General features: G+C 33.7%; 1 protein-coding gene across 3 annotated transcripts; it reads right to left on the bottom strand.

Moving 5' to 3' along the window:
- Nucleotides 1-72: 72 nt before the first annotated feature.
- LOC124427362 (LON peptidase N-terminal domain and RING finger protein 1) lies at nucleotides 73-25,887 on the bottom strand. Of its 3 annotated transcripts, none has more exons than XM_046970214.1 (9): nucleotides 24,622-25,885; nucleotides 6,136-6,254; nucleotides 5,917-6,039; nucleotides 4,822-5,019; nucleotides 4,173-4,257; nucleotides 3,551-3,750; nucleotides 2,505-2,806; nucleotides 2,203-2,410; nucleotides 73-2,071 (listed from the first exon to the last, which is right to left on the bottom strand). In XM_046970214.1, exons 1-9 carry the CDS (start codon nucleotides 25,187-25,189, stop codon nucleotides 1,709-1,711), a joined length of 2,166 nt encoding a protein of 721 aa, XP_046826170.1. In that variant the 5' UTR covers nucleotides 25,190-25,885; the 3' UTR covers nucleotides 73-1,708. The 3 variants fall into 3 exon arrangements, with proteins under 3 accessions (XP_046826170.1, XP_046826172.1, XP_046826171.1); XM_046970216.1 differs by lacking the exon at nucleotides 24,622-25,885 and adding an exon at nucleotides 23,044-23,181; XM_046970215.1 differs by having other exon boundaries at nucleotides 1,917-2,102; nucleotides 24,622-25,887.
- Nucleotides 25,888-27,197: the final 1,310 nt, after the last annotated feature.

Raw genomic sequence — 27,197 nt, 5'->3', positions numbered from 1 at the left:
ATCAAGATTATCGTGTAGTATTTTATTACTTATAATAAATATGGTAGTTGTAACAAATGTAAACCGTAAAGCTTCGATTTCATAATATTTTATTACAATATTCAATATGAAGAGATGAAGATAAATATAGAAATGTTGAAGTAAAAATGGAAAGTCACGTAGCATTACATAATATTTGTAATGTTGCTTTAGTAATAATATACAAGTTAGGCTATAGAATAATATCACAATGCATGATTCACAACTTCGTAAAAGTTTAGAGAATAGAGTATAAATCTAAAGTATAATTTTAATTTAATCGTCGCGAAAACAACAAATTACGTTAGTTATATTCGCGTACGTACTTGTCTACATTATAATAATAATGATTCATAACGATTATAAAAGGATGAAAAAAGTTTTCTTTCTTCTTTCATATGTTCATATACTTTCGATAGGAAAAATATTGATAGTGCGAATTCGCGGACGATTATCCTCGTCGTCGATACGAAAAAGTATCGACGGCGTCGTTGGTGCTAACGATAGAAATTTTATAATATTTATTCAAATAGTAGTAGAGTGTACTTTTTTTCTTTTACCATAGTGTCATCGTAATATATTCTCTAACGAAAATGTATCTATTCTTCCTGTAAATACTTGATTGCATGATTGATATGACGTTTCTAGTTCGTTAGACTTTCTACCTCTAAGAATCGATGATATTAAAAGTAACATGAAAATAAATTACTATACGCTAGCGTGGTCGAGAAGTCTTATGGATGACGGAATAAATTTGAGTGGTATAAAAAGTCTACATTTCGTGCCGCTTTAAAAGTGCTCCTCGCGCCGTTAAATAGAAGGAACGACGAAAATTTCGAAAAAAATTCATTTCATCCGGCTGAAAAAATGGCCGGATTATGAATCGTTTAGTAACGATAGCGACTGATTTTGAAGAGCTGAAAGAGAGACGTTATATGTATACGTATATGTATAGATACAAAAAGAGAAATGGATAAAGAGCTGAAAAGAGAGCATGAAGATTGTAGTAACATTTTTAATAAAAAGTATTTATCTTTTTGGTCGAAGGTTTGATTATTTGTTCATAAAGTGTGCATCGGACTTGAAACGATGTAAGAGCTAAAGAAATTTTTTATGACGCGTTAAAACCTTATATAATCAGCTCTTCGTCGGCAAACGTTATCAGCCGTATGTATACTCATAAATGTATAGTATCGTGTTGTATATATATATATATATATATATATATATATATATATATGTATATATATATATATATATAATATTTTGGAAGAACAGATTTGCGTATTGCAATAGCGGAAAGAAAATCGGCTTGCCTCATCGAGGTTAACGATCTAGCTTATAAATTTTTTACATTACTTTGTTATACCAGATATGTCGCTCGTGCGAAATCGCTCGTAGTATCAATTCGTCGATAAGGCAACCGATCGAGAGTTTAACGAGTGCCGAATTAATGGAGCGAGCACTCGAGCGAAAATACTTGATTAAAAGGACGCGAGAGGAAAAAGAAGGAAGAAAGATAGGAAGGATTCGAGTAGAATGATTCGAGAAAATCGATATATCTCGAATCTGTTAATCTATCCCCATCGTCGAAGATTGGATCGTTCTTCTATTCCTTTCGCGTTTGAGTTTTAAGCGAAGATATTATTAATAGAATCTAGAGGAATAGAAAAGACGACGTAGAAAATCTCTAGGATTGTTGAAAAACTGAGACCGTCCTCTCCGTGATGGCCCGTCTATCTCTGCAAATACTCGAGGAAGTTGTTGTCTCTTCCGATGGTGCAGGCGCAACAGTGAGTTGTCTCTGTTCCATGTGATCTAAAGTCTTCTCGATGGCTCTCAGTCTCTTTTCCAAACTAGTAGTACCCAATATACCAACTTGAAGTTGTGGGCCAAGAGGCAAGATGGCTAATAACCACCAAGTCCACGAAGGTCCGTCTGGAAGTCTCGGCCAATCCTCTTCCGTGTCGGGCATGCGACCGAAAACTCGTTGAATTTCGGATTGTTGATAAGACGGCACTGTGTTCCACCATCTTCTACCTTTTGCTCGTACCTGCGACGAAGACAGGAAGCTTTTTATTTTTCTGTAAGAGAGCCCACAGTATTCTCCTAATCTAATCGACGAATCTTATTGTTATTCTATTCGCAATTGACAAATATAAATAAACGTACATCTATACATACCTTATCGTGTAATTCTAGCAGATTCAACAATTGATTTCCTTGTACAATTGTGTCCCTTAGAAATTCAACGTGAGCTGTATCATATCCGTCTCTCTCACCACCAGAAAGTACTCTGAATCTTCTTCTACCGAGCGTACTAAGAATACTACAACCATCCTTTAATAAAACACGATCCCGAATTTCAAGCATCGTACCATATTCCGCGTACCTAGGAAAATATCGAAAATACAAATCAATCGGGAATCGAATAATTTCTAAACTCGAAAGGGATAGATAATTTTATTACGAAACGAATATCTTACCTTTTAGTACCGCTTGATTCTTTGTTTAGACACGCAGCGATACCAAATTGTTTGATACCACTTTCCACGCATCTTCTGACCATCAATCGATATCTAGGCTCGTAAACGAACAAGGGACAGGCGACACATGGAAATGCAGTGGTACAGATAAATACAGCAATTTGTTCGCTGTCCAGAAGACCGAGACCTTGAACCAACTCGAGTCGATGACTCGCTGCTCTAGCTGCATATTCAGTTGGTGCTACGATCTTCAGAGCCTTTTCTATGAAGTCAGTCACAGTTTTTTGACTACTTGCTAGGTACTGGAAATAAAGAATAATTCGTTAGTATTCTTGCTTCATCTCATCCATTACGTCAGACAAAACGCAACCCTTTTAAAGAACTCCTTTAGCAGATATTAATTTAATAGTGAAATATCGTACGTTTGAATCTCGCAATGCTTTCTCAGAAACTCGGTTCGTTCGTCGTTGCGCAATACATTATGAATAAATAAAATTAATAGTTAGAGAAAAGAAAGGAAGAAGAAGATCGTAGATATACCACAAAATCATCGGGTGTCGCTTCCCTCGATTACCTCTCTTCTTACTAACAGAATTTTCGTCATTAACCGATAATATCTTTAAATATAGACAATTGGTAATAGCTCTGCAAACGCGGAAGCTTATAGTAGTGACCACAAAGACCGCGGAGAATGATCGTTAAAGATCTATGAGGCATCGTTGAACGGTAGAAAGCATTCTGTCTTATTTAAGCTGCAATCGTCGTTATAAGAACGCGACCGAGCGAGTCCTCTTCCTTCAATCTTAGCAAAATGTTGCCCGTGAGTAACGGCTCGTGACTAACAAGCCGCGGAATCGATTTAATCAATTTAATCGATTTAATTTTATCGTTTAAAAGTTTACAGTACGTTAGCGTTACGATATAAAAAAAATATATTTCGGATTACTTATCGAAATATTTGCAATGTAATAATTATATTATATGTAAGCGAAATTTATATTTATCAAGCAAAATTTTTTTCATTTTTCAATGGAAAAACAACTTACGTCGGCAAGAGATGTGACGCACAATGGACAGGCCGAGGAATAATCCAAACACCTATCTAAACACATCCAACAATATGTATGCCCACATGGTGTTGTTACAGGTTTCCAAAGTAGTCGACAGCATAAAATACAGTCTAATTCACCGACAGTTCCATCCGCGAATGGCGGTAATAGAACCTCAGCCGGTCTTGCCTCAACTCCTGAAAAGGATTCTTATTTTTAAGCATTCACAATCAAGATGAAATACACGTAAATATTTACGAAATCGTTGACTTAACCTTTCGTGTCTCGCAACTTAGTTTTTTATTCGCGTCAATATATTCGCATATAAAAATTAATAATAAATTATAAATATTATTATTTTTTATTACATATATAACGTTTCTTCAATTCGAATGAATTAAATTTTTTAGATCGATTTTATATTTCAATTATCATAAAATGTGTCAAAAGAATATATTTGATAAAAAAAGTAACTTAATTACCTACATAAACGATAAATTTTTGATACGATGCTAGCACAAAATTTTAATCGAGGTTGAGAGTTATCATTTCGAGTGCAAAGAATTAATCTTTTCTTTTTTTTCTTTCTTTTTCTTTTTCTTTTTCTTCGGTCACTTACTTTTCAGTTTTTCCATATCTTGAGATACTCGGTCCAAGATCGTTTGAAGTTTGGCGTTATTCGAGAGAAGTCTTCGACTTATCGTCTGCGATAAAAAGAAGAAACAATGAAATTATATAAAGGCAAAAAGTAGCTAGCTGTTATTGAGTAGGTCGATTTCACATTCTATAAATTCGAATGATTTCGGAGAGGTTTTTGAACAATGGGTTTTCAACTCATTGTCCGATTAATTATAGTTCTTTAGTGGTCAAAAACACGATGGATAGATAGTCACGTAGGAATCTACATTGAGTCGAATATCATGTTTATAATTAGACTCGGTGAACGATTACTGATTAATCGTCACCTTTTATCGCGGTCACGATATCAACGATGATAGCTATAATATTTACGTAATCTATGCAACGCGCTTGAATCATTAGCAAAAAGATATATTAATTAGATTTTAATTACGACATGTCATAGTTCACAAGCCTATCAAAAGTTCGTCGGACGGATGAAGGTTAAATAAAAATATGTGAAAATAAAATAAGGCAATCCTTTTTTTGTGTTACTGTTTTAGTACAGTAATGGATTACAAAAAGGAAACAATAATAATAAAAATAATAGAAAAGGAACCGAAAGGACAATAAGAAAAGAAACGACATACCTGTGTGAATTCCTCCTCCCCACCGCTACTATCGTCCTCGCAATCCGAACTATTAAACGCGGCACGTCGATTACGCTTGGGATTTGTTAATTGGTGACGGCTTCTCGTGCGGGGCACACCTTCTATTAAATTGTACGGTGTGCGCTGCTGCATGACGCTCTGCCGACGTAAATCGGCCAATAACATTCTATGCAACACCTAGAAAGATAATGCAAGAATGTTTTTAAAGAGTTTTCAGTCTATTCGAAAGGAGCAGAGTGAAAGGTTCGTGTGACGTTTTTTATCATTTATTTTATCTTTCTCACTCCTCTCTTTACGAATGGCTATAGAATTTTTCTTTTTTTTTTTTTTTTTATAATTACCGAAGAACCTCCCATATATGAATCAACAGTAAGATATGTGTAAGAGAAAGTTTTCAGCTAATAAAATTATTTCTTGATAATAAAATAATAATTTATTGATTGAGATTGAACTTTACATATATCTCATGGAAAATCAAGAACTAAAAAAAGAAAAAAAAATTTATAGTCAAATTCCTAATTTATATAACATATCATTTTAATTACAAAATTATGTTAATTATCTAAAACTTTTATTATCTCTTTCTTTTCTTTTTCGTTTCGTGAATTCGCTTTTTTTATCATTTAATTCTTAAATTTGATTTCAAATATTTTACATTTTATTTTGATTATTATAGAATGATATACGAACGTTACGTGAAATATACATTTGCATTGATAGGAACGAGATACAATATGTTGTATAATAAAGCACATTGCTACGATAAATAGAACGTTTCGTTGAATTACAAAAAAATTCAAATAATGAAGGTTCTACTTTACTCGTGACAAAAAGAGAAAAAAGAATATAGAGATTACAGTTAAGGGTCAGTTAGGGAAAAAACGTAGGAAGTTGATAACAAGCGGCAAACTCACCTGACGACTATCGCAACGACGATTAGTCGTTAAACTGACAACGACGAATACGAAGGAAACGTCATCGTTTTTAACGAAGAACTTTTATTCTCTTATGTTTACCAGGCTCTTACGCTTTGGCACCAACTAGTTGAAAAGGAGGGAAATTATATTTACCTACCCTGGTTAGTTCGTGCCGTACTACTTGAGGATTCTTGTCGATGGCAACGCTAATGCAAAGGGCGAAAAAGGCTTCTTCGTATCTACCCAAAGCCGATAATGCTACTCCTCTTCTATAATGACCCTGTCGATAAGATCATCGTTAGAACACGAAAAAAGTTTGCTTTGTTCATTTCCAAAAAAAAAAGAAAAAAGAAAACAGAAAAAATCCTAAGCTTACCTTGCCCCAGTCAGGCCTAAGCCTAACCGCCTGATCGGCATCTGTGAGAGATGCTTGCGGCCTCTTTAATAAGAGCAAGACGTGAGCCCTGTTGCTAAGATGGAGTGGACTGTTTGGCACTGAAACAAAAGGAAATGTCGTAGAACTTGCTATTCATCCTTCCTTCTTGTCAAGAATATTAATTCGATTAAAGCTTTCTTATATATTTGTTTAGAAAGTCAAAAATAAAATACATTTTATTCTCTGTTATTATGAGAAACTATTTATATCCATATTATATAATTGTTAAAGTTGACATTTCTTATCGATATGCGACGTATATATTAACTTGAAAATTGAAACTTTTAATTAATCAAATACGTCAACTGTAATGTAAAATAAATGAAAAGTAATAATTACTTTAATCAATCAATTATTAAGAAATTATAGATTATGCATGAATATATTATAATGATATTTGCATAATTTTTTTTTTTCTAAGCATGATAGTTATGAACTATTGTAAAATACATTTGTTACCTAACATCGATTGAGACAACTTAAAGAGTAATATTTTTACGCTTTAACATTTATCCAAGTATGAAATCAGGTCGATATGGTCGATTAAACAAATTACTAACATATATTAATTGCCTACTAACTATCCTACGGCATAAGCAATATGAACGATTGTCTGCTGTTCTGTTCATCGTTACGAAGTTGAAATCGTTTGGTCGAATAAGCCAAATTATATATGATATGAAAACGAGTATGGCAATAGGTTCGAGACTTAACACGACGAAGAATTTTATTTTCTAATTGTACCTATCTCGAAATAGATTCTACGTTCTTATTTTATGGGCTCACATCGAGTTCTAGTTGGTTCCACGATTGTGATTATTCGTTGTTCATTATTGTTATTCTATTATTTCAATTTATCCATGTTCATTCTTTTTTTTTTTACATATAATTTTCAATATAGAAATAAATAATTATTTATCATACATATGTAAACTTGACATATATTTGTACATTATCGATTATTTTATTTTCATGCGAATAATAATATATTTAGATGTTAATTTAATAATAAATAATTTATTTGAATAAATAAATTTTTACATAGTTTCTCTAATTCATAGTTTCTTTAATTATTGTTTATATATCGAGATGATCTATAACATGACAAATGGTTTTTTTTTCTGTACATTCAACGTGTGACCAAATATAGTCAAAGAACGAAGATAGTTTAAATGCGTTTCTTGCGAGTCATGAGGAGATCGGTTCGAAAAGGAGGGAGAGAGGAGAAGACGCGTACTTCGAAAGCGTGGACCGTGAAGAGTCGATTCGACGAGGAGAGCGTGACGTCGAGTGGACGCGGAGACAAGCGGAGGCAGACGGGTGCAAACGACGGGAGTGCATCCTGGCATTGTGAGCAATGTCATTGCCTTCGTGGCGAGAACTCTTTCTATATGTTGGTGGAGAATGAATTTCCGGCACGCGCTGTGAGCACCGACGGCTCATGCCAATTGTTAAAATAAATGAAATATTCGATTATTACAGGAGTTACTTCGTTTCCGTTTTAATAAATTTATATGAATATCATAAAAAGGAAAGAGTATAAATAATTTTTAATATATAATATTCAATTAGAACATTTGTATTTATATTATCAAAAATGATAAGATCGATTAAAAATTTTTTTCTTCTTACTTCTTTCATTTTCACGTATATATTTTCTTTTGACCCGATCGAAGGAATAATCTCTATAGAGATAGGAGAACGACTTATGTAAGGTAGCTCATTCTAGCTATAACAAGATATATATATATATATATTTTTTTTTTTGAATCGATCCTTTCATTGTACAACCTTGACAGTTTCTACAAGTATCGAAAGAAAGCATATTTTTCGTCTGTTGGACATGACAAATCGAAAACTATATGAGTCGATTTTTTTTTATGAAACGTGAGAGAAAGGATAACTTCGAACGATCGAAAATTTCTTAACGAAATTGATCGTAGGGTTGATTCATGAATGAAACGATTCAAAGTGCATTGCAAAAAATGGCGAAGGCTATTTTCCAGACGACAAACAAACTTTTTGCTCATAAAAACACGACAAATTTCAATAAATTTTATCCTAAACAGAATTTCTTGGAAAACGTACGAGTAGTTGAAATACACTTAATCGTTAAATAGCTATTAGTAGTAATGACATATCTTCGCGATGGAGCTTATAAGTGATGGCGCCTTAAACATTTCTCGCATAATAAATTCGTTTTAACGTTTGTCGTCGCTTAAGGAACTCATAACGTTAGGTTGAGATTGTAATCGTGCTTCTCGGAATGCAACTCATTGAAATTCTCGTTAAAACTTAAGACTTAAAGCGCGATAACTTTTTGCTTTACGATAGATCAATATGGCTTGTATTTAATCGAAATAATAGAACAGTTATTCGATTATTCTCATTGATATGTTGGTAATTAAATTTTATATTACGTATATAATTTTTTTGTAGATATAATAAAAAATTTTTTTAATGGACTCACTAAATATATTCCATGATATTTATAATTTTTCGAACGTATCGAAAAGTTTCAAAAATTCAACTACATATTCCATTTCTATAAATTTTATCTGATAACTTCGAATCGTATTACATTTAAATTATATCCAGCAATGAAAGATTGATAAGATTACCGATAAAAGGAAACATATTTTTATTTGTTCTTATCTATCTTGTGGAAATAAAAAAAGGAAAAGGTTGCATAGAGAAGAATACGCGGAACAGGTTCATTCATTAGTAAGATCAATAGTTGTCGCGATGTTGACTATAGACATGCTCTGTTTTCTATCTATGATCGAATGCCAAGGTTTGCTTCGGATGATCGATCGTTCGTTCGGAACGAACTATGATCGCGTGTTTCTTGACCGAGTATTTCTTTTCGTCCGTTCTTCGACCGTCCGTTCCGTTCTTTGTGATTAGAAACCCCTTAATAAGCCATAAGTGAACGTACGTAAACTATCACGAAATCGATATAATTTTTCACTTAATGATTAGTTCTTTATAAAATATAATAAAAGTATTTGGATCATTGTATAAGAAAAATAAATTCTCTGTGCAGATCGAAGCAATTATATGCAATGAGGAGGTCATAATGAATGAATTAATATAAAAAATAAAAAATAAAAAGAAACATCTTATTAAACTAATTATTAAATTAATCACTAATGCGTGCGATTAATAATTGATATTCCCCAACTGATATAACATGTGTACAAGATTGTAATTATAAGTTATAAATTAATAAAATTTATAAAAATGTAATTATATGTTATAACGAATTGAAATGTAATTTACGTGCATAAAATTTATGAAAATGATAATTATGAATTCATTGACATTTCTATTAATGGAAAAATGAGATACCATGGAAGATATTAAATAAATGTATCGATTTATGACAAAATTGGCTCTACAATAAACGCGTTAAGGGCGCGAGGTAATGGAACGATGGCGGGCAACGTTGTCGGAGAAGAACGTGGCCGGGTGACCGACCTTTACGTAACCGGCTGGCTGTTTGTGCCGCGTCGGGGCAGATGACGTCTACTCGATCCAACGAGTCGACAACGAGCATCGTTCGGCGCATCGGCTGGCGCATCAGCCTACGACGCATCGCATCACGAATTTTACTTTCCCGCCGCGCTGTTTTGTCCTTCCTACATTTTCACACCCCAAACTTTTTCATTTGTCAACTTTTTCAATCAAAAGACAAAAATCGGGAGCTACCTTTAATCTTGCCAATCTACAGTTACGAATCCTAATGCTCATACTTATCCTACATATTATAAAAAAATATATATTATATATAGATACAGATAAATATTTATATTTATCATTATATCAATTGAAATTTAATCATAAAACAATCTTTGATAATAATATCCATATTATACTTTACAGAATTTATTCGTTGATATTTATTAGGGATGTTAATTGTTAAAAATAAATATTTTGAAATAAAGATATTTATTTTATAAGTGATTATTATATTAGTTTTATTAAAAAGTATTAGTTCAATAATATCTATTATTTAATAATTGACAGAAAAATGTTGGAAAAGTAATTCAAATTTTGAACGTATTTTCGAATCTATACACGATGATGATTTACATTACGACGTTGTGAGTATAGAGGCGCGCGCATTTCGTTCTTCGTTCGTTAGCTGGCAACGATCGATAGAATCCAACACGTGGGCAAGCGAACACCGAAAGAAGCGAATAGACTGTCACTTTGATGGCGCTAGTTGCCAAATAATATGCAACTATTTCTATCAGTACGTAATTCTTTGCATCATCCTGAGAAATTGACTGATTCGTATGCATTGACGCGTTCTCATAATCATTTAAGACTCACTTTACTTTTTTATTTATTTCTTCATTCCTATTCACTAGTCTTTCGATTATTTTTCGATGCAAAAGTTAAGTCAAGCAACACATTTTATTCGTTATTCGCGCATATGATCGGAATACTGTACGAAACCGGTCGAGAATTGATTATCGAATCCTCTCTACGAATGTAAAACAAAAACGAAAAATCGATGAAATCGCCAACGTTGATACGTCTTTTCTTACGAAACGTTTACGCGATAGAATCGTCAGATTAAACCTTACTATCATTGTTTAGTCGTTTACAATCCATATTTTTTGTTTCCTTATGAAAATAAGTTATATAATGGGACATTGATGAATGTTAAAAATGTTATGTAAATTACTATGTAATTTTCATTTGTCTATTTATTATGTCATACCGGCTTGAATCGAGCTTTTTTCATTTTTTTTTCTTTTTTTTTTTTTGAAAGACGTTATAAAACAGCGAAACGGGTTTAAACAAATATTTATCTCTTACGTATTATATAAAGTATACTACATAATATATTCTTTCAAATAAAATAATTACAACTTCATATTGCGTTACGTTCGAAAATTTGAAAGTATAAACTTTTAAAAGGGTTTATTAATATGATGATTATCTTTTAGTACACACCAATATAATTCCTTTTGCAAGAAAATTATTTTGAAGAAGACCAATGAAATTTAACTTAGAAAATAAATTTGTATTCGATCGTTTCCTACCAGTGTATCTATATAATCGGCTTTGTAAGTCACATAGCGCACGCAGTGGGCGTAAATCCTGACTGATCGAAAAGAAATAGAGGAGAGAAGCGGACGAACGACGAACATTGTATATATTCAATTCCGCGAATTATAAGCACGGAAATCATTGTTTATCGCCAGCTAACACGTCTCGCCGACTCGTACTTACCTAGCTTATTGTAAACAGTAACGTTACGTAATGATATCGAGTATAGTTATAAACTCGACGACGCGTGTAGGTTCTCGACATTTCTCGATAGAATCCGAGACGTTCAGTATCATCGTCGAGTATATATATATATATATATATATATATATATATATATATATTTATATTATATCTATATATATATCTATCTTCAATTCGTTTCTACTTTTCATGCTTGACCGAATATCAAGCGAAGATACGTCTTTACGATTTGTTTCTGAACGAAGTATCGTCTGAAAGATGCCATATAAATTCAAAGTCAATAGATACAATGTTATACTAAAGAGTAGAAGTGATAAGTACGTAATCTTCTGAGAACAAAGATTACCATCTTTCTAAATTCGACGCACCTTTATTATCGTATTTTCATGGTAGATTTTCGATGCTGTAATAGATATTTTCTTCGTTTGTGTCAAAACGAACGATGTTTTTTTTTTTTTTAAACAAGGTCGAAAGCGTTCAGTCGAGGTTTTTTCTTTTTTTTTATTGTTTTTTTTCTTCATATTTCTTTAAAATCACGAGAAAATAACTAGAGACAAGTATCATATATTTCTATTTCATTTATCTCTTCCACATTAACAAGACGATTTCGACTTTCTCTAGGCGGATTATTGATGGTGCTTTGAAACATTCTCGAAGGTATGTTAACAGACCTAGCCTCGGTGGTACTCATCGAGTTTGCTGTTGGTTGTGCTTTGCACATGTATACGTATATAATTTAAGGCACTTTTCACGGTCAAGTACCCCCTCGACGATGCTTCCGTTCGATCGAGTTTCCTGCCTGTCTCTGGCCTATTCTTTCATTCTCTAGAATCGTGCCACTTCAGGTGCAGTGTTCTATGGCTGACTCGGATGCTATCAAGTTTCCTTTAATATAAGAGGATGTAATAAAATTCCATTCGAGGAGAAAATCGTAAGAAAGTAGGAAATAATAATACTAAAAAAAAAGAAAAAAACATTAATAATCCATGGGATTGGTCAATAAGTAATGTTAGAATTTGTAATGTAAATATATATGGAAATATGAATAAATAAACAATATTATAGTATAGTATACAATAGTATTGTATTAGGAGTATAATATTACCTTAGCTAATAATTAATTTTCAGTAAAAATTTCCATAATAAGAAATTAGTAAAATGCAGTTTTGCTTGTTTATGCAGATATAAAGTATTGAAAATTCCAATATTATTTATTAGCCGATTTATAATAACATTAATATTCAGCCTAGTTTCCAAATAATATTTGAACATGTTACTTTCTCCGGAATTAATGACTATTTATAAATTTGCTTATATAGCAAAGACGAAATATAGAGTGAAACGCTATCAGAAAGAATATAAATAATGATAAGTGAGAAAGAAGTTTATAAAAATACTAATAAGGATAAAAAAAAAAGAAAGAAAAAAAAGCATATTTGGTAATATTTAAAACAACTTTACTCCTTCTTTTTCCCTTGATTGGTCGTAATTTATTCGACTTATCGTATACCAAGTCACCATTGGGCGCTTATGTCATCTAAAGACGTGTAACGCATGAGCGAAACGATAACATCGTAACGTCAAAATGCGATTTCACCAGATTTTCACGCGTTACTCTATCCATTCTTTATTTGTATTCGTCTCATGTGATATCTAACTTCGACAAAGGATTTCACGCTATCGAATGATTAATTTCGTTTGAACGGGCAGAAGTCGAGCACTAGCCACGTTTATGCGACGCGTTCGTCCTTACATAACCGCTTTTTATTATGTAATTGACAGAAACGTCAGCCCTGCGCGAGACGGGCGCGCGCGCGCTTGCGCGACCCGGCGAAAGTATCTTGCCCGAGGAAAGACCAACGAGGAGTCGAAATTTCGGTGGGGTCAACTATGCGAGAGGATCTTCGATACAGCTACGCGATTTGACTTTGCTATATGTATGCACGTTGTTACGTTACGTATCATCAATTTATTATAAACGAGATCGATCACGTATGTTAATCGATCTTTTCAATTTTAATATTTATTATTTATTATTTATATAATTATCATACTTGAATCCTTAATTAAATATGATATGAAAGATTTAAAAAGAAAAAGAATATGTAAACTATACCGAAACTACGAAGAATTACATCAGCTATCTGTTACTTATTTGCATAAATCTGGAAGAAATAACGTAATAAATGATACATTTGACATTTCATTGAAACTAAAAGAAATATTATCATTCAGAAATTTCGATAAAATAATATCAATGAAATTCGAGAAAAAAAAGGGAAAAAAAAGAAAAAAAAAAAGAAAATACAGAAAGAAAACTAATATTGCAGAGAACTTACTGATACTTCCTTCGCAGTTATTGTAGTAAAATGGTGATAACATTTGATTTGTAGAGTTTTTATGAGATTGTTTGAATAAGTAAAAAAGCGAGACGCAGAGGAAGATGTTGATGTACCCGGATCGTAGAGGGGCGGCTCTACGTTAGATAATATAACGATGGCCGAGGCGGCTACAGCCGGGGATCTAGTGTCAACGTAACCATTTATATAAATCTATCGTTACGTAATCGGTCGGCCGATCTTTAACCAGCAGATAGATTCGGCTCGTGAAGACACTACGAAGTACAACCTGCCTATTCGTTTATTCGCTTATGGCCACGTGGCCGATAGAATTGTTAGACCGATTTCGTCTTTTGTATGCGTGAGTGAATCAACGTGCTTCTGTTTCTCTCGAAATTTGTATTTTCTATACGCCGTTATATTATTCTTTCGTTAACCTATTTGTTCGTCAATGAAAATCTGCGAAGCGATCTACCAAGTCGATCATTAAAGCGAATGAGATCCTCGTTACGTGGCGTACGACGGATTTTATTATGCCCATATATACATATATATATATATATATATATATATATATGTATATATATATGAATTTATAGACACATACATATACACGTTTATAACGACGGAGCAATTTAACGAAGTTAGATTAAATTAGAGATCGCTCTGAACGTTATTTCGTTCCTCGTAATGGTATTCACGACGTTTCCGTTTCGTTTCCTTTACTATCTCTCTAATGAAGTATCAACATTCACCGATTTCTTTACTTTTCACTTTATCCTTCTTTTTTCTTTGCTTTTTTTTTATTTCTATTCCTTCATTGTAAAACGATTTACATTAACTTTGTAGAGATTTTTTTCTCTTATAATGTATCACAGAATCATTCTGCAATTTATTTATCAAAGTTTCCAATAAAAAAGGAAGAGATATCGTGTATATAAAAACTTTTTGATCCAGTAGTAGCAGTAACAGTAAGAGTAGTATCAGTAACAGAAACAGCAGCAGTAACAGCAGCAGCAGCAGCAGCAGCAGCAATAGTAGCAGCAGCAACAGCAGCAGCAGCAGCAGTAGTAGCCTAGTGTTTACTTTCTCAGAACGCAGAGTTGGCAACGAGGAAAGAGCTACGCGTCGCGTCGGTTTAATCTCGTCGTTCCCGAATTTAACGTAGGAATACATAACGCTCATGTATAGTAGCGCATTAACAACTGCGTCGTATTTATGAGTGAATATCTTAAAATTCCCTCGAGATTTAGATATAGCTGCAACCAAGAACAAGTATGAATGAAGTCTTTCTCTCTCATGATTTTCCCGCGTTAAAAATTACATTGTGAAATTATAACAACATAAAGGAGCTATCAATTATTTCCTATTTCTCTCTCAATGACGCTACAGATTTAATCATTCTGTTTGATCCATAGCCAATAAATAAAAAAAAAAAAAAAAAAAACGAGAAGAAACTGAAATATTGGCTGTTTGTAAATTAGTTCGTACAATGGATTTATGTGTATTATCGATGTCGAAGTAAATAATATCGATCGTCGAATAATAATACTTGTACTTAAGGATATTTTAAAAGAATCAAAGATATTTATTTTGTTATTTTCCTCTTTTCCATTTTAAGAGAATACGAATTAATTAAGGGAAAAAAAAAATAATGATTTTATAATGTATAACATGATAAGAAAAATATCTCACATCGAAAGAAATTATTAACGATTTTATAATTATGGCGATGAATTAAAAATAATTATCACTTGGTGAATAGACGAGTACGAGTCATAGGCATAACGTTCTTTCCTGTGGTCGTGTAACGATAAGAACAACACGTTATCCGCATCAGATGTTGCGGACGATAGCGTAGAATTGCTCGCCGAAGCCGAATAACCGTCGTTACGCACTCATTAATATTACGTACAAAGGAAAGCATCTTTGTGTGTTGTGTAACTCACGCCTTATTCGTGGAACAAACTGGAACCCATATGTATGTATATATGCATGTATATATGTATGTATATATGAATTTATACAACATATGTACGAAAAATTGTTCCCAGTTAAAAATATTTCTGAAGAAGGTAACAAAATAAACGAAACGATAAGAGAAATGATGATTAATAAAATAGTTTTCTGAATCATCACAACATTCTCATAATCAGAAAATTTCCAAGCGTAGGAACGAATTCGCCCACTCGATCATAAATTTTTCACAAAGAATTGATCTCGATTATAAAAATTTGCGTGAAATATCGATCGTACATAGCTAGAACGATGAAATTTGTTTTTTTTTTCTTTTCTTTTCTTTTCGTGAAAATGTTAAGAAGGTATCATAGAGATCAGTGTAACGCCAAAAATAAGTCGAAGAAGTCTCCGATGGTGGTTCGGTGTTACGGTGACGACGGCAGATGGCGAATCGCCAGGAGAGCTCAAAGTTTACATAACAGAGGAGTTTGACAGTACGACGAGCACGTGACCGCGGTTGTTCTCTATCTTATCTCGACAAATATGCCTCCCCGGTTTCTCTTATTATTTCCTTTTACGTAACTGGACCGCCGCGTATCGACCGGCCATGATATACATACATACATATGTATTCTGGACGTTCTGTACACTGGGCGTTTCCCGCCAAATTGTCATAAGAAATTTTCACTTTTTTGCATTTCACGCTGTCCCATTGATCTCTGTTTCTATCTTTCTTTCTCTTTCTCTATTTAACGTATAAAATTTAATATATATATATATCATCATTTTTAAATGAAGATAAAGTGAAGGCTTTGTTTCAAGCCGATAATACAGGGCGGATCAAAAGTTCCTAGACGATCTTAAAAATCAACTATTCTTTTTCGTGACTTTTTATATTAATTTTTTTTTCCTTTAAATTGTAAAAGTATAAGCTAGACTAAGCTTACAGTGTGAAAAAATTTAGCTTAAAATGTCTCGAATAAATGTAATTAATTTAAAAAAAATCACCTATGAACTTACACCTATGAATCCACGCTGTACTTATAATACGATAACGATAAAAATGTTAAACGATTTAGGTAGATACTAATAATCTCTTCTTTTCTACGATTTTGAGAATATATATTTGTAGGATATAAGATATATCCTACAAATGCTTTTCTATTACGATATTTTACACGATAGTAATAGGATCCTGATGAAATCTTGTATAAAACGTAGATAACAAATCGAAAGTTTTGCATAACGAGAAAATTAATGGATTACGTTGCGTATAGATTCTATTTCCCGAATAGGATGAAACATCGGGCGGTATTAATGAAGAAGAAGGTTACGTAAGTAAATGCGAGTTCGCGCGCGCACGTTTTCGCGTCGATAAGATGCGCACTCATAATTTGGTACACAGAAAACACACGTATACTAAGAAGTATTGATAGCAGTGATAAAGGATGTTGCTATTCGTACACGTTGTCGATAAGCAGCGCGATTAAGTCGATAGTCAATTCGAACTTTTTGAGATTAAAAGAATACCGCGAGATAATGAAGAAGAGAAGGTCGTGACGCTTGTACTCATTGATGGATGTCATTTTGAGATATCGATCAGTTTCAGTATTTTTTATATATTACGTAAAACGACCAAATAGATCACGTTATTTTTTATACTTCTCTAAAATTCACTATTTAAAAAAATAACAAGATAAGAGGTAACATTTATTATCTATAGTTGGCAAACGAAAAGAAATCATTTGGTATTTTTCGATCTATGTAAAAATAGACGAATCATTCGAATTTCCTGAGAACGATCGAGTTATCCTTAATAGGAATAGACGAAGTCGAATAGTAATGAATCAAAGGAGCCTAGTAATTATCGAACAAGTGTATATAATGATCTTCTTGCTTAAAATCGTTGAATTCTTGAATGTTAAGTAACTTCGAAGTAGTGTCTACATAAAAGGTGATCGATCCAAAGGAATCCAGTCCTGTGTAATGAACGAGTATGTAACTATCGATTGTGAGGTAATATCTCGATATGTCGTAACTCGTTACACCGTTAGATCTTTTTACTAAAAAGTGATAAAAGGAGGTTACTTCGTCTCTTACGTTAGATGCGAACAAGTTTGAAAAGAGAAACGAAGTTAATGGTCTTGAAAAACGGATTCCAGCTTCTCGTGAAACCAATCGCGAATCAGGAGCGAGTTGTTAGCTTATCTTAAAAGTGGACGTTCCACTTTTCTTCGTATTCTCTTCTTTAGACAAGATACAAACTTCGGTTGATTTTCATCGGAGAAATTCGATCGTGCGAAACGAAAAAAGATGACGACGATGACTATGAATTCTCTTTCTTCGTTTTATTTATATTTTTCTTACCTCCCCTTTTATTGTCATCCTTTCGTTCACTTTTCTTGATCACCCTGTTACATTATTATTTTATTTCCAGCATTTCGTCAATAAAAACGGGAATCGGGAACTCTGGATTAAACGATGAATCACGGTATTGACGTACGCAATTGCGAACCGGCGAATGAGTAAGACCGAAGCACGAATCAACGAGCGCTTTACGTAATTTTCCTTAGGTCGTAACAGCGACGACGAGAAAGAGAGAGAGAAAGAGAGAAAGAGAGAGAGAGAGAAAGAGAGAGAGAAAGAGAGAGAGAGAGAGAGAGAGAGTGGGCGACACACGTCGCAAGAATCCTATTTAAATTCGGATCAATTCGCAACCGTTTCTGCAAGATGAATTTTATGTTTCGCTTCGGCTATATCAAAATTATAACGTCATTTTCTTATAACGAGTCGCAAAAAATAATATAATCCATTTGGATACGATAATTCATAGAATTCGACGTAATATAAAACGTAATGGAAAGTCATTTCGTCTGGGACTATTAAAAAATCTATCTTTTTTACTAAATAATTGACGTTTAAATGTTATTTGTTATGTAAGGAAAGCTGAAAATGAACAACAACTTTGATTTTTTTAAATAACATCTTTATCGAACGTTCGTGGGGTTACCGATTAATGTCATGACCAGACATGAATTTCAAATCATATTCTTTGAACTTACGTGATATAATACTATTAATATTTTTGTTGCGTAGTTGTGTACGATGACAATTGCAAAGAGCAATAGTAAATAGTAGGTATATACAGTTGAACGATAGAACGAGAGTCGTAAGATTCTCATTTCATTTCGAAATTGAAAGACTATAAGACTTAGAAGATCGTGTAATGAACTCGAATTTATTCTTTTAAGATCGTAATAAATTATTTGAAATTACTTGATAAAACTAGAGCTGTCGTTCGATGTATTTATTATTAAGATATACGTAGAAAATCTTTGAAATATTTGTATACAATCGCAAAGATCATAACGCAGAATTGTTCAGAATAGAAAAAAAGAAAACAAATGAGAGACCTTCAAAGATGGTGCGGTTGTATTGATTTCTAGGTAGCATGTTTAAAATATATATATTTACCGACATTGTGCGTTGCTTTAAATGAGCAACGAGTAATTAGCCTCGATCGTAAAAGAAGAATATGTCGACCAACAGGATATATCGATTTACGATAGTTACATGAGTAAAACTTATTACGTATGACCGTGTATAAAACGATTCTTTCGTTACATATATAGGTACGTGTAAATTTTTTATATAAGTAAATAAATTCTTTGAAGGTCACGTTATTTGCCATTTTCATATACTCCTTACAATTTCTTAGTTTTCTCCCGCAGTATAATACCGCAGTAAGGAAGCGGTAGTTCGCACTGCGTATTGCGCATATTAGAATCTTAGCTATGTCGAAACTATGCGTACATCTATACGTACGAAGCATATAGACGGCAAACATTACTTGGCACGACGTTGACCGAACGAAGAGACATTAGTTGAATGCTTTTTACATTTTTGTTATTTTAACAAGATATTTTCACATTGCATTTGAACGACGAACTTATTTATTCCAACTGATTAATCGATTTTCCTCCATATTAAATGGATTTTCATTAAAATTCTGTCACGTTTTATTTAGCAATTTCATTAGGTTTGTTATTCGTGTTAATAAATGTCTCGTCGTTCCGAATTATTTAAAACTTAAAATCAAACTTATTTGATCGTTAAATTAATGCAAAATTTGTATATAAAATGTAGAAAAAATATCGAAGATATGTTTTAAGAAGGATCGAATGGATCATGATTATTATATCACTGTTCCTTCTTTTTTTCAATACAGAATTTTGTAGATTGAAAACGATCGAAACGAGGAAGAAACATAAAATGTGGCTCTCTCACCTTGACACAAATCGCGAATACTACGTTGAATTAATTTCATTCGGGTTAATTATATAATCCCAAAGTAGTTTTATACAATCTTGGTATTTCGAATAAATTCAAATATTGTTTCTTATGATTTTGCAGGAAATTCAAATGTAAATGAAGTTGCAACATATCTAATTTAAATTAAAATAACTTTAAAGAAATGGAATTCACAATTGTTTTGTATATTTTAATGCAGTGATGTGCAAACTTATAGATCCCCAAATTTTTGTTAACTTCACGTATTTAAAAGTAATAAATATTATTTTTATCTGTAAAATAAAATTAAAATTATATTTTTACTATATTTTTCTTTAACAATGTATATATATATATTTTTTTTTATTTAATTTTGTCCTATTGATTTATTGATTTAAACCGATTTTAAATTTTAGTTCACTTCTGATATATATATATTTTTTTATAGAAACATCATAAATTAAACATTATGTGATCTTTCGAACAACTCTGAACAATAAAAAATTGATTAAAATCATTTATGATGGAAAGGAAAGAGTTTGGGGAGTTCATAACTGGAGACATATTTACGTGCAAATTGTAACAACAATAAATTTTAAAGATCAATATTATAATCACGTAAGTGACGTGTGATCGTATAAGGTGTCGTTACGAGCAAGAAAAATTCCAAACGAAGAATGGGTACGATCGCAGAAGGATCGAGGACACGACCCACTTTCGCTCACACAATTCAACAAAGTTGATTTATCTCTGTCTTAACTACTAGGAGAATAAAAGACAAGGATGAGTGGTAACGTTCGAATCAAAAAATGATTCGAAATGAACATTATTCTCATTTGCTCTCTAATCGATACTAAAAAAAAGGCTCATACGTTCGTTGTGTTTTATTCGAGATATTAGTTAAGAAAAAAAAAAAAAAGAAAAGCCAGATAATTGTTAAACAGAAGACAATTCGTTAATATGTAAGACGAGTAAATCAACCTTAGGAAATATTCTAAAGTCTTCTATGCCTCTATATTTGGAACGCATCGCATCGAATTTTTATTTTATTTCTGCGAAGCACCTTGACACACTTTCACGTCCCTCGTGTATGCGTAGAAAACGAAATTTGATAAAAGAAAAAAAAAAGAAGATTTTTGTTGCGAGATTCTTATCTAGAAATATTGTTAAGTCGACTTACAATCGGAAAACATTATCAAAGGAATTATCGTGAAGGTCAGTGAGAGCTTCTTACTCGCCAAATATACGAGTCGATCGCATAGTAATGCAAGGTCGGTAGCGTTGCTTTCTTCGCGAATCGTTTGAACGTATTACGGGCACGTCCTTGACCTCCAGAATACACTGGCTCTTTAGAATTCGCGGGCACGTCCTTTCTTGGATTCGGCCTCTCCCACGGGATGTTCACGAGAAGGAGCAACAGTGTATCGGAGGGCCGATAGAGATATCCAGAATTTGGCAGAGTTCCATCGTAACATCGAATTCGCACGAAAGGAGACAGGAAAAGATTTTCCAAGGAAAGCAATCCTACGTTTTAGGTGTTGAGAATGTAAATCGAAGGGCGTTGTTAACATAATTGTTTGGGGTTAACCAAATGGTCCGAGCAGATGGAAATGCAAATAGAAACATCGAATTTGAGAATTCATTGTTTTCCATGATTATCGAAAGAAAGTTTTTAAGTTTGAATATGTGATATTAAATCAATTAGAGGGATCCCTCACACATTGGAATTTATTTAATAAATAGCATTTATAAATCGAGATTAAGAAAATAGATCGTTGTCGCTGTCTCGTAGGATAAATTTGTTTTTCTCTTTCTCTTTAGATACTTGCAAGTGATTAGATAGAAGAAAAACAAGCACGATAAAACGATTTAGTACGGTGACTAATCGTCCTCGAGACAAACGTCCTCTGATTATCTTTGTCATCAGATTTGAAGGATGACCGAGAAATCTATGAATTTCTATGGGCTTTTAATTTACTTGGAAAAGCTGATCGTACAGCATGCTTCTCGTCACGTAAGTATATATGTAAGGCGGTACACACGTAGATAGATACACATAGAGACACATGCATCATGCATACGTACGATGCACTCTCTCTGAACGACTCGAGTTCTTTGTCTCCCGAGTGCATCCACCGTGACTCTCCACGAAGGAACGCTGTGCCTTCGGAATAGTCCGCTCTTACCGACGCATTCGAGCCTCTTTCAAAGCGTTATATAACCACCGTCTCAGACTGGCCGTGAACTTATCGTCATCGTAGTCGTAGTCGCAGTCGTAGTCGTTGTTGTCATTTTCGAACGCAATCTCATCCCTTTTCGTTCAAGACATTAATTTACTCTACGCCAAGCCAAGCATGCTTTTATTTCGCTTCTCTTTTTATTCTCAATTTTACATGTTAATTAGAAGAATCAACAAGAGAAAAGATTGATCGAATAATTGTAAATGTAGAATATTCATTGATTTATCGTTAATTGATATTAGCTTCGTGAATATTTATTGTATAAAAGAGATAGATAGATAGATAGATAGAGAGAGAGAGAGAGAGAGAGAGAGAGAGAGAGAGAGAGAGAGAGAGAAATCAGTAATATTATTGACACGAGCTTCACTTCTTGGAAAGGATAAAGGACGGATTATCGTAGAAGTCGATCCATCTTTGTGCTTGCTGTATAAATAGGGGCCATGAACGATTATCAGGTTTATATCTGGACTTGCATCAGTGCGTCGACCTATCTCGGTTGCTGCGCTCGCGTACTCGACCATTTCGAAATATATATAGTCGTTATAAACTTCTCCGCCATTTCTGTGAAAATTTAACGAAATCATAATTGGATTTCTTTCGAGAATTCATTAAATAATTGTTAATGTTTTAATACGATAAATCTTTCTATGACCTTTTCGTCCTGTCCAGAAATATATTTTTATTTAATACAATTGGAATGATTTCCCTTGGAAGGAAAGAAAAAAATTATTTAGAATATCATTAATACGTACTATTCGTCCTTGATGTGCTCTCGTTCGATCGGTCATCGTACTGTCTTGATCTTTTTCAAAGCACTCGAGATATTTCAATGTCTGGGAATTCGAACAAAGGAGAAGTTTGCGTAGTTTATTCGCGACGAGGTCGTCAACCAGAGGCCGCCAGGGTGATGAAAAAGCGGCTTTTACGAGTCGCGAAGAAGAAATGGCGAATGTCTACACGTAGTTCGTCTGCAAGATTCTCTGGTTTGAGTTCGTAAACTTATTCGCGCCATTCTCTGTTTCTTAAATGTTCATCGATATTTCTAGGACCTTAACATGTTCCTTATAAAATCAAAAAGGAATTCTTTTTCTTTCTATCATTTTAAAATTCACTTTTTATCATGTAAAATATTATAAGAGATTTTGTCGATGATTCTTACAACTAAATATTTACATATTTAAGAGAATTTATTATATATGCGATATAAAAAGAATTTTATCCAATTTTAAACTTATGGTAAACGAATTATCGAACGTTCGATGTAAAGCTTTTAAAATCTTTTTACATCTTTTTTAATCTTTCATATCTTTTCACAAAAAAAAAATGAAGTTTCGTAAGTGTTCAACTTCATCGAATGGTTTCTTAAGAGACTTTACGATGTTAGATAAGTTTCTTTATAATATTTCCAGGTAAAACGACGCAAATCATCTAATGCATTATGGACAGCTTGTCGAGCATCAATATCTTCTATGAAGATCGTTGGTCATCGATGGGATTGGGGATAAAAAAAATTCGAATTATTTCGAAATATCAAAATTGTAATACGAAATTAACTGAAAGGCGGGAACAATGAAAAGTAAAACTGGACTCTAAACAATCGTGTTATATTTGATCCGTCGTGCCGCGTGAAAGAAGAAAAGCACGTGTTACTTTTCATAATAGTTGCACTTCAAAAAAAAAAAAAATAAACTACTTTAACGAAGAGATAATTTTATCGACACTATGCAGTAAATTATGTTATGTCGACGTTGTGATTTGATCGTAGAAAAGTAAAAACAAAAAAAAATCGATATTTTATAAAAGTCGTTCGTACCGAAGGATCGACGATTTGTTTTTTTTTCTTCTACAAGAAACGAAATAAATATTGAAAATACACATCATACGTTACATAAAAATTAAAGCTTGATTGATAAAAAGAAAGAAAAAACACGATAATTATGCTTGTCCCTCCTTCATTATTTGCATTTAGCGGCTATGGGCATACGAACTCGTAAATATATTGAATGTATCTTCGCGCACAAAGCGATTTCTACAAACGTTACCGTTATCCAAGTTTGGCGTTTCATAACGGTCTTTACGTAACCGTGGCGTATACCTTACGAAACGCTCTTGATTCCTGGCGGAATCGCGCGCGAAGGGAACACATTGGTAGTGCGAAGGGTTTATGCTGAAATGTATAGACGATCAAGGGTCTTTTCTAAAAGGAAGAAAGATGGGGAGAGAGGGGGGAGAGGAGGAGAGAGAGAGAGGGAGAGAGAAGGAAGGAAGGAATGAAAGGAAAAAAATAAAGGGAGGGTTCAATAGGAAGACAGACACATTTACGTACTCACCGAGTCGTACGGCGAGGTTGTACCTATCCAGAGCCTGAGCCAGGTCACCCTCCTTTATGAGGAGGTCACCCTCGTGTCTCGCTTTGCTCGCCTCTGCCTCGCGTGGCCACCACTTTTCCACGAGCCTTTGCACGAGTACGTTCGTTTGACCGACGTTGAGAATTTTTTGACCGCACACGCGACAGTTTTTTCCCGTTTCCATACAGTTCCTGCAGAAAGTGTGTCCGCAGCTGGTGGTGACGGGTTCGAATAAAGTCCCTTCGCAAAAGGGACAAGCAAAAGAGAAGTCGATCTTTCTTCTTAATGGCATGCTGGGATTCGTTGAGATAGACATCGTAGTTGAACTCGTTGTAGTCGTCGTCGACGTCATCATTGTTGTCGCGCTAGTGATACTCGGTATACAACTGGCCGTACTCGTTATCGTAGGACCAGCCAATTCTTCCAGGATGGCGGATGCGAGATACCAAGTAGCAGGTCTATCTGCTCTGACCAGACTCTTTTCATATATCTCAACAGCAAGACGATATCCACAATAACGCGTCGCGAGACGATCTTTGGCGGGTTCCATTCTGACGATGATTGTCGTTCAAAGGACTACACTTTCTTTATCTCTTTCTCTCTCTCTCTCTCTCTCTCTCTCTCTCTCTCTATTTCTTTCTCTCTCTCTCTTTCTCTCTTTCTCTCTTACTCTTTCTCTATATCGGAGGGACGCAAAGAGTCCTTTTTACGTGCGCGCGTCGCTCGTCCGATAATCCGCGCGGTAGAAGCCGCTTGAGTAGAATTTTGATATATTAAAATCGGCATGCATCATCTTCTCTTTTTATTAACTTTGAGAAGGGAAAAAAAACTGGACGATTCCCGAAGAAAAAAAAATAAAACGCGTGTTATGTTTGACAAGTTCGCTCGAGCACGCGGCTATCGAGGAACTCGCAAGAGATTGCACGCCATTGAGCTCCGCTTTGTACGAGCGTAGAACGTCGACTGATGCCACTAGAAGCGTCGTTCTCATCGCACGCCACCGTCACCGTCATCAACCCAGCCGGCGGCTTCTGACTGCCGACGATGCCAGCGCCACTTGTTTCCTCTCGACTCCTTTTCCATGCGATCGCCTTTTTTCCACTTTTCTCTTTATTTCTTCATTTTCTCACGACGATCGATTCAATTTTCTTCTTTTTCTTTTTCTTTCCTCTCTTATATACTGAGAAAAGCTTATCGTTATGCAAAATGTTACGATAACGAGTCGAATTCCGATTGGATCGATCGATCCTTTCACAAACGAGCCTCGACTCTCCGGGCTCTTAGCAGGCTTGCTTTTACGGAGCATGAGCAGTGTCGTTCGGTGTCACGACGCCACCCTCCCGCGTTACAACCTTTTAACCCATTTTAAATAAAAACTATCCGACCATAGGATCAACCACAAAAAATAACAATACCTCGCTCTATATATTCCGATACGCTTTTATTTTTGGAAATCGATTGATCCTAACAAAAAGAGACACCGTTCCATCTTTACGCTTGGCCTCGGAGAGGCCATAGCTCCATCTGGCTTAACTCTTGTCAATGACCCCGCTGTCGCGTCCTTAGATAATCAGAGTTCGTTTCTCCGAACGGATTGCTTACTGTTTCGAGCTCCTTGCATTTATGCACAGTATATCGATACGATATTGATACATTTAATTAGACCTTATTTATTTTTATAATGCACCGAGTACTCGGGAAATCTTTATTTTTCGTATCAAATTAAAATATAATATATTAATATTTGTTTATTTTCTTTGTTAAGAACATTCAAACAATATTTCAATTATATAATTCTCCAAATTTCTGGATACATTGCGTTATAATTATTCTTCTGCAACGATGCAATAATAAACGAACTATTATATGTGTCTTTCCGTGAACATTTTTCTACCTTAAAAGAATGTTTTTTTTCTTTCTTGCTTTTTTTTTTCTTTTTTTTTTTTTATTAATTATCATATCTTTATTAAAGATATGATAGTATTCTTGGAAAAATGTTGACGTTTTCGATATTATAAGGAGAAATATTTACAATTTAAAGCGAGCTCGAATTATTATCGCTTCCATGCTTTATTTTTTCGCTGTTTATTAAAGATGCATAAGGAGCAATGTATACAAATGAGATATATTTATCAATTATGAATCAAAAGCATTTTCGCTCGAAAAACTTAACTGTGTGATCGTGTTTGTCAAAAGATAGAGATACTCGTACGAGCATATTGAAAACAGCCATTCGAAAAATAAAAATAAAATTTGAAAGAACCTAATCTTTTCTATATGCTTGCATATAGACGTTTATCTGCTTACGTAAGGTATTTGTGTCGAACAAAGAGTCACCTTTGTCGATCGCAAAACAAATTGTTAATTATCGAAATACGACGTATCTTACCGTTACGTAAAAGTTTTACGCATGGATTAAGTGAAAGAGAAAGATATAGTAGTTTCGTTTATGTGTCATCGTCTAGACGTCATTACATCTATCATTACAATGAGACTTTTCATTACAATTCTATTTTATATAAATATATTATATATATATATTTAATAATATATATATT

Source organism: Vespa crabro, chromosome 10, assembly GCF_910589235.1.
Source record: "Vespa crabro chromosome 10, iyVesCrab1.2, whole genome shotgun sequence".
In the NCBI taxonomy this organism is placed as follows: Eukaryota; Metazoa; Arthropoda; class Insecta; order Hymenoptera; family Vespidae; genus Vespa; species Vespa crabro.
Note: the sequence above shows the minus strand (reverse complement) of the source record. Positions and strands in the feature narration are given on the sequence as shown.

What these genes read in the sequence shown, in the direction of transcription:
- LOC124427362 (XM_046970214.1), bottom strand. Translation starts at nt 25,189, where the DNA reads ATGGAACCCGCCAAAGATCGTCTCGCGACGCGTTATTGTGGATATCGT. An exon ending in GGGAGGAGGAATTCACACAG is followed by an intron (nt 4,258 to 4,821) that starts GTATGTCGTTTC and finishes TTTTTATCGCAG; the next exon opens with ACGATAAGTCGAAGACTTCT. An exon ending in AGATATGGAAAAACTGAAAA is followed by an intron (nt 3,751 to 4,172) that starts GTAAGTGACCGA and finishes AATCCTTTTCAG; the next exon opens with GAGTTGAGGCAAGACCGGCT.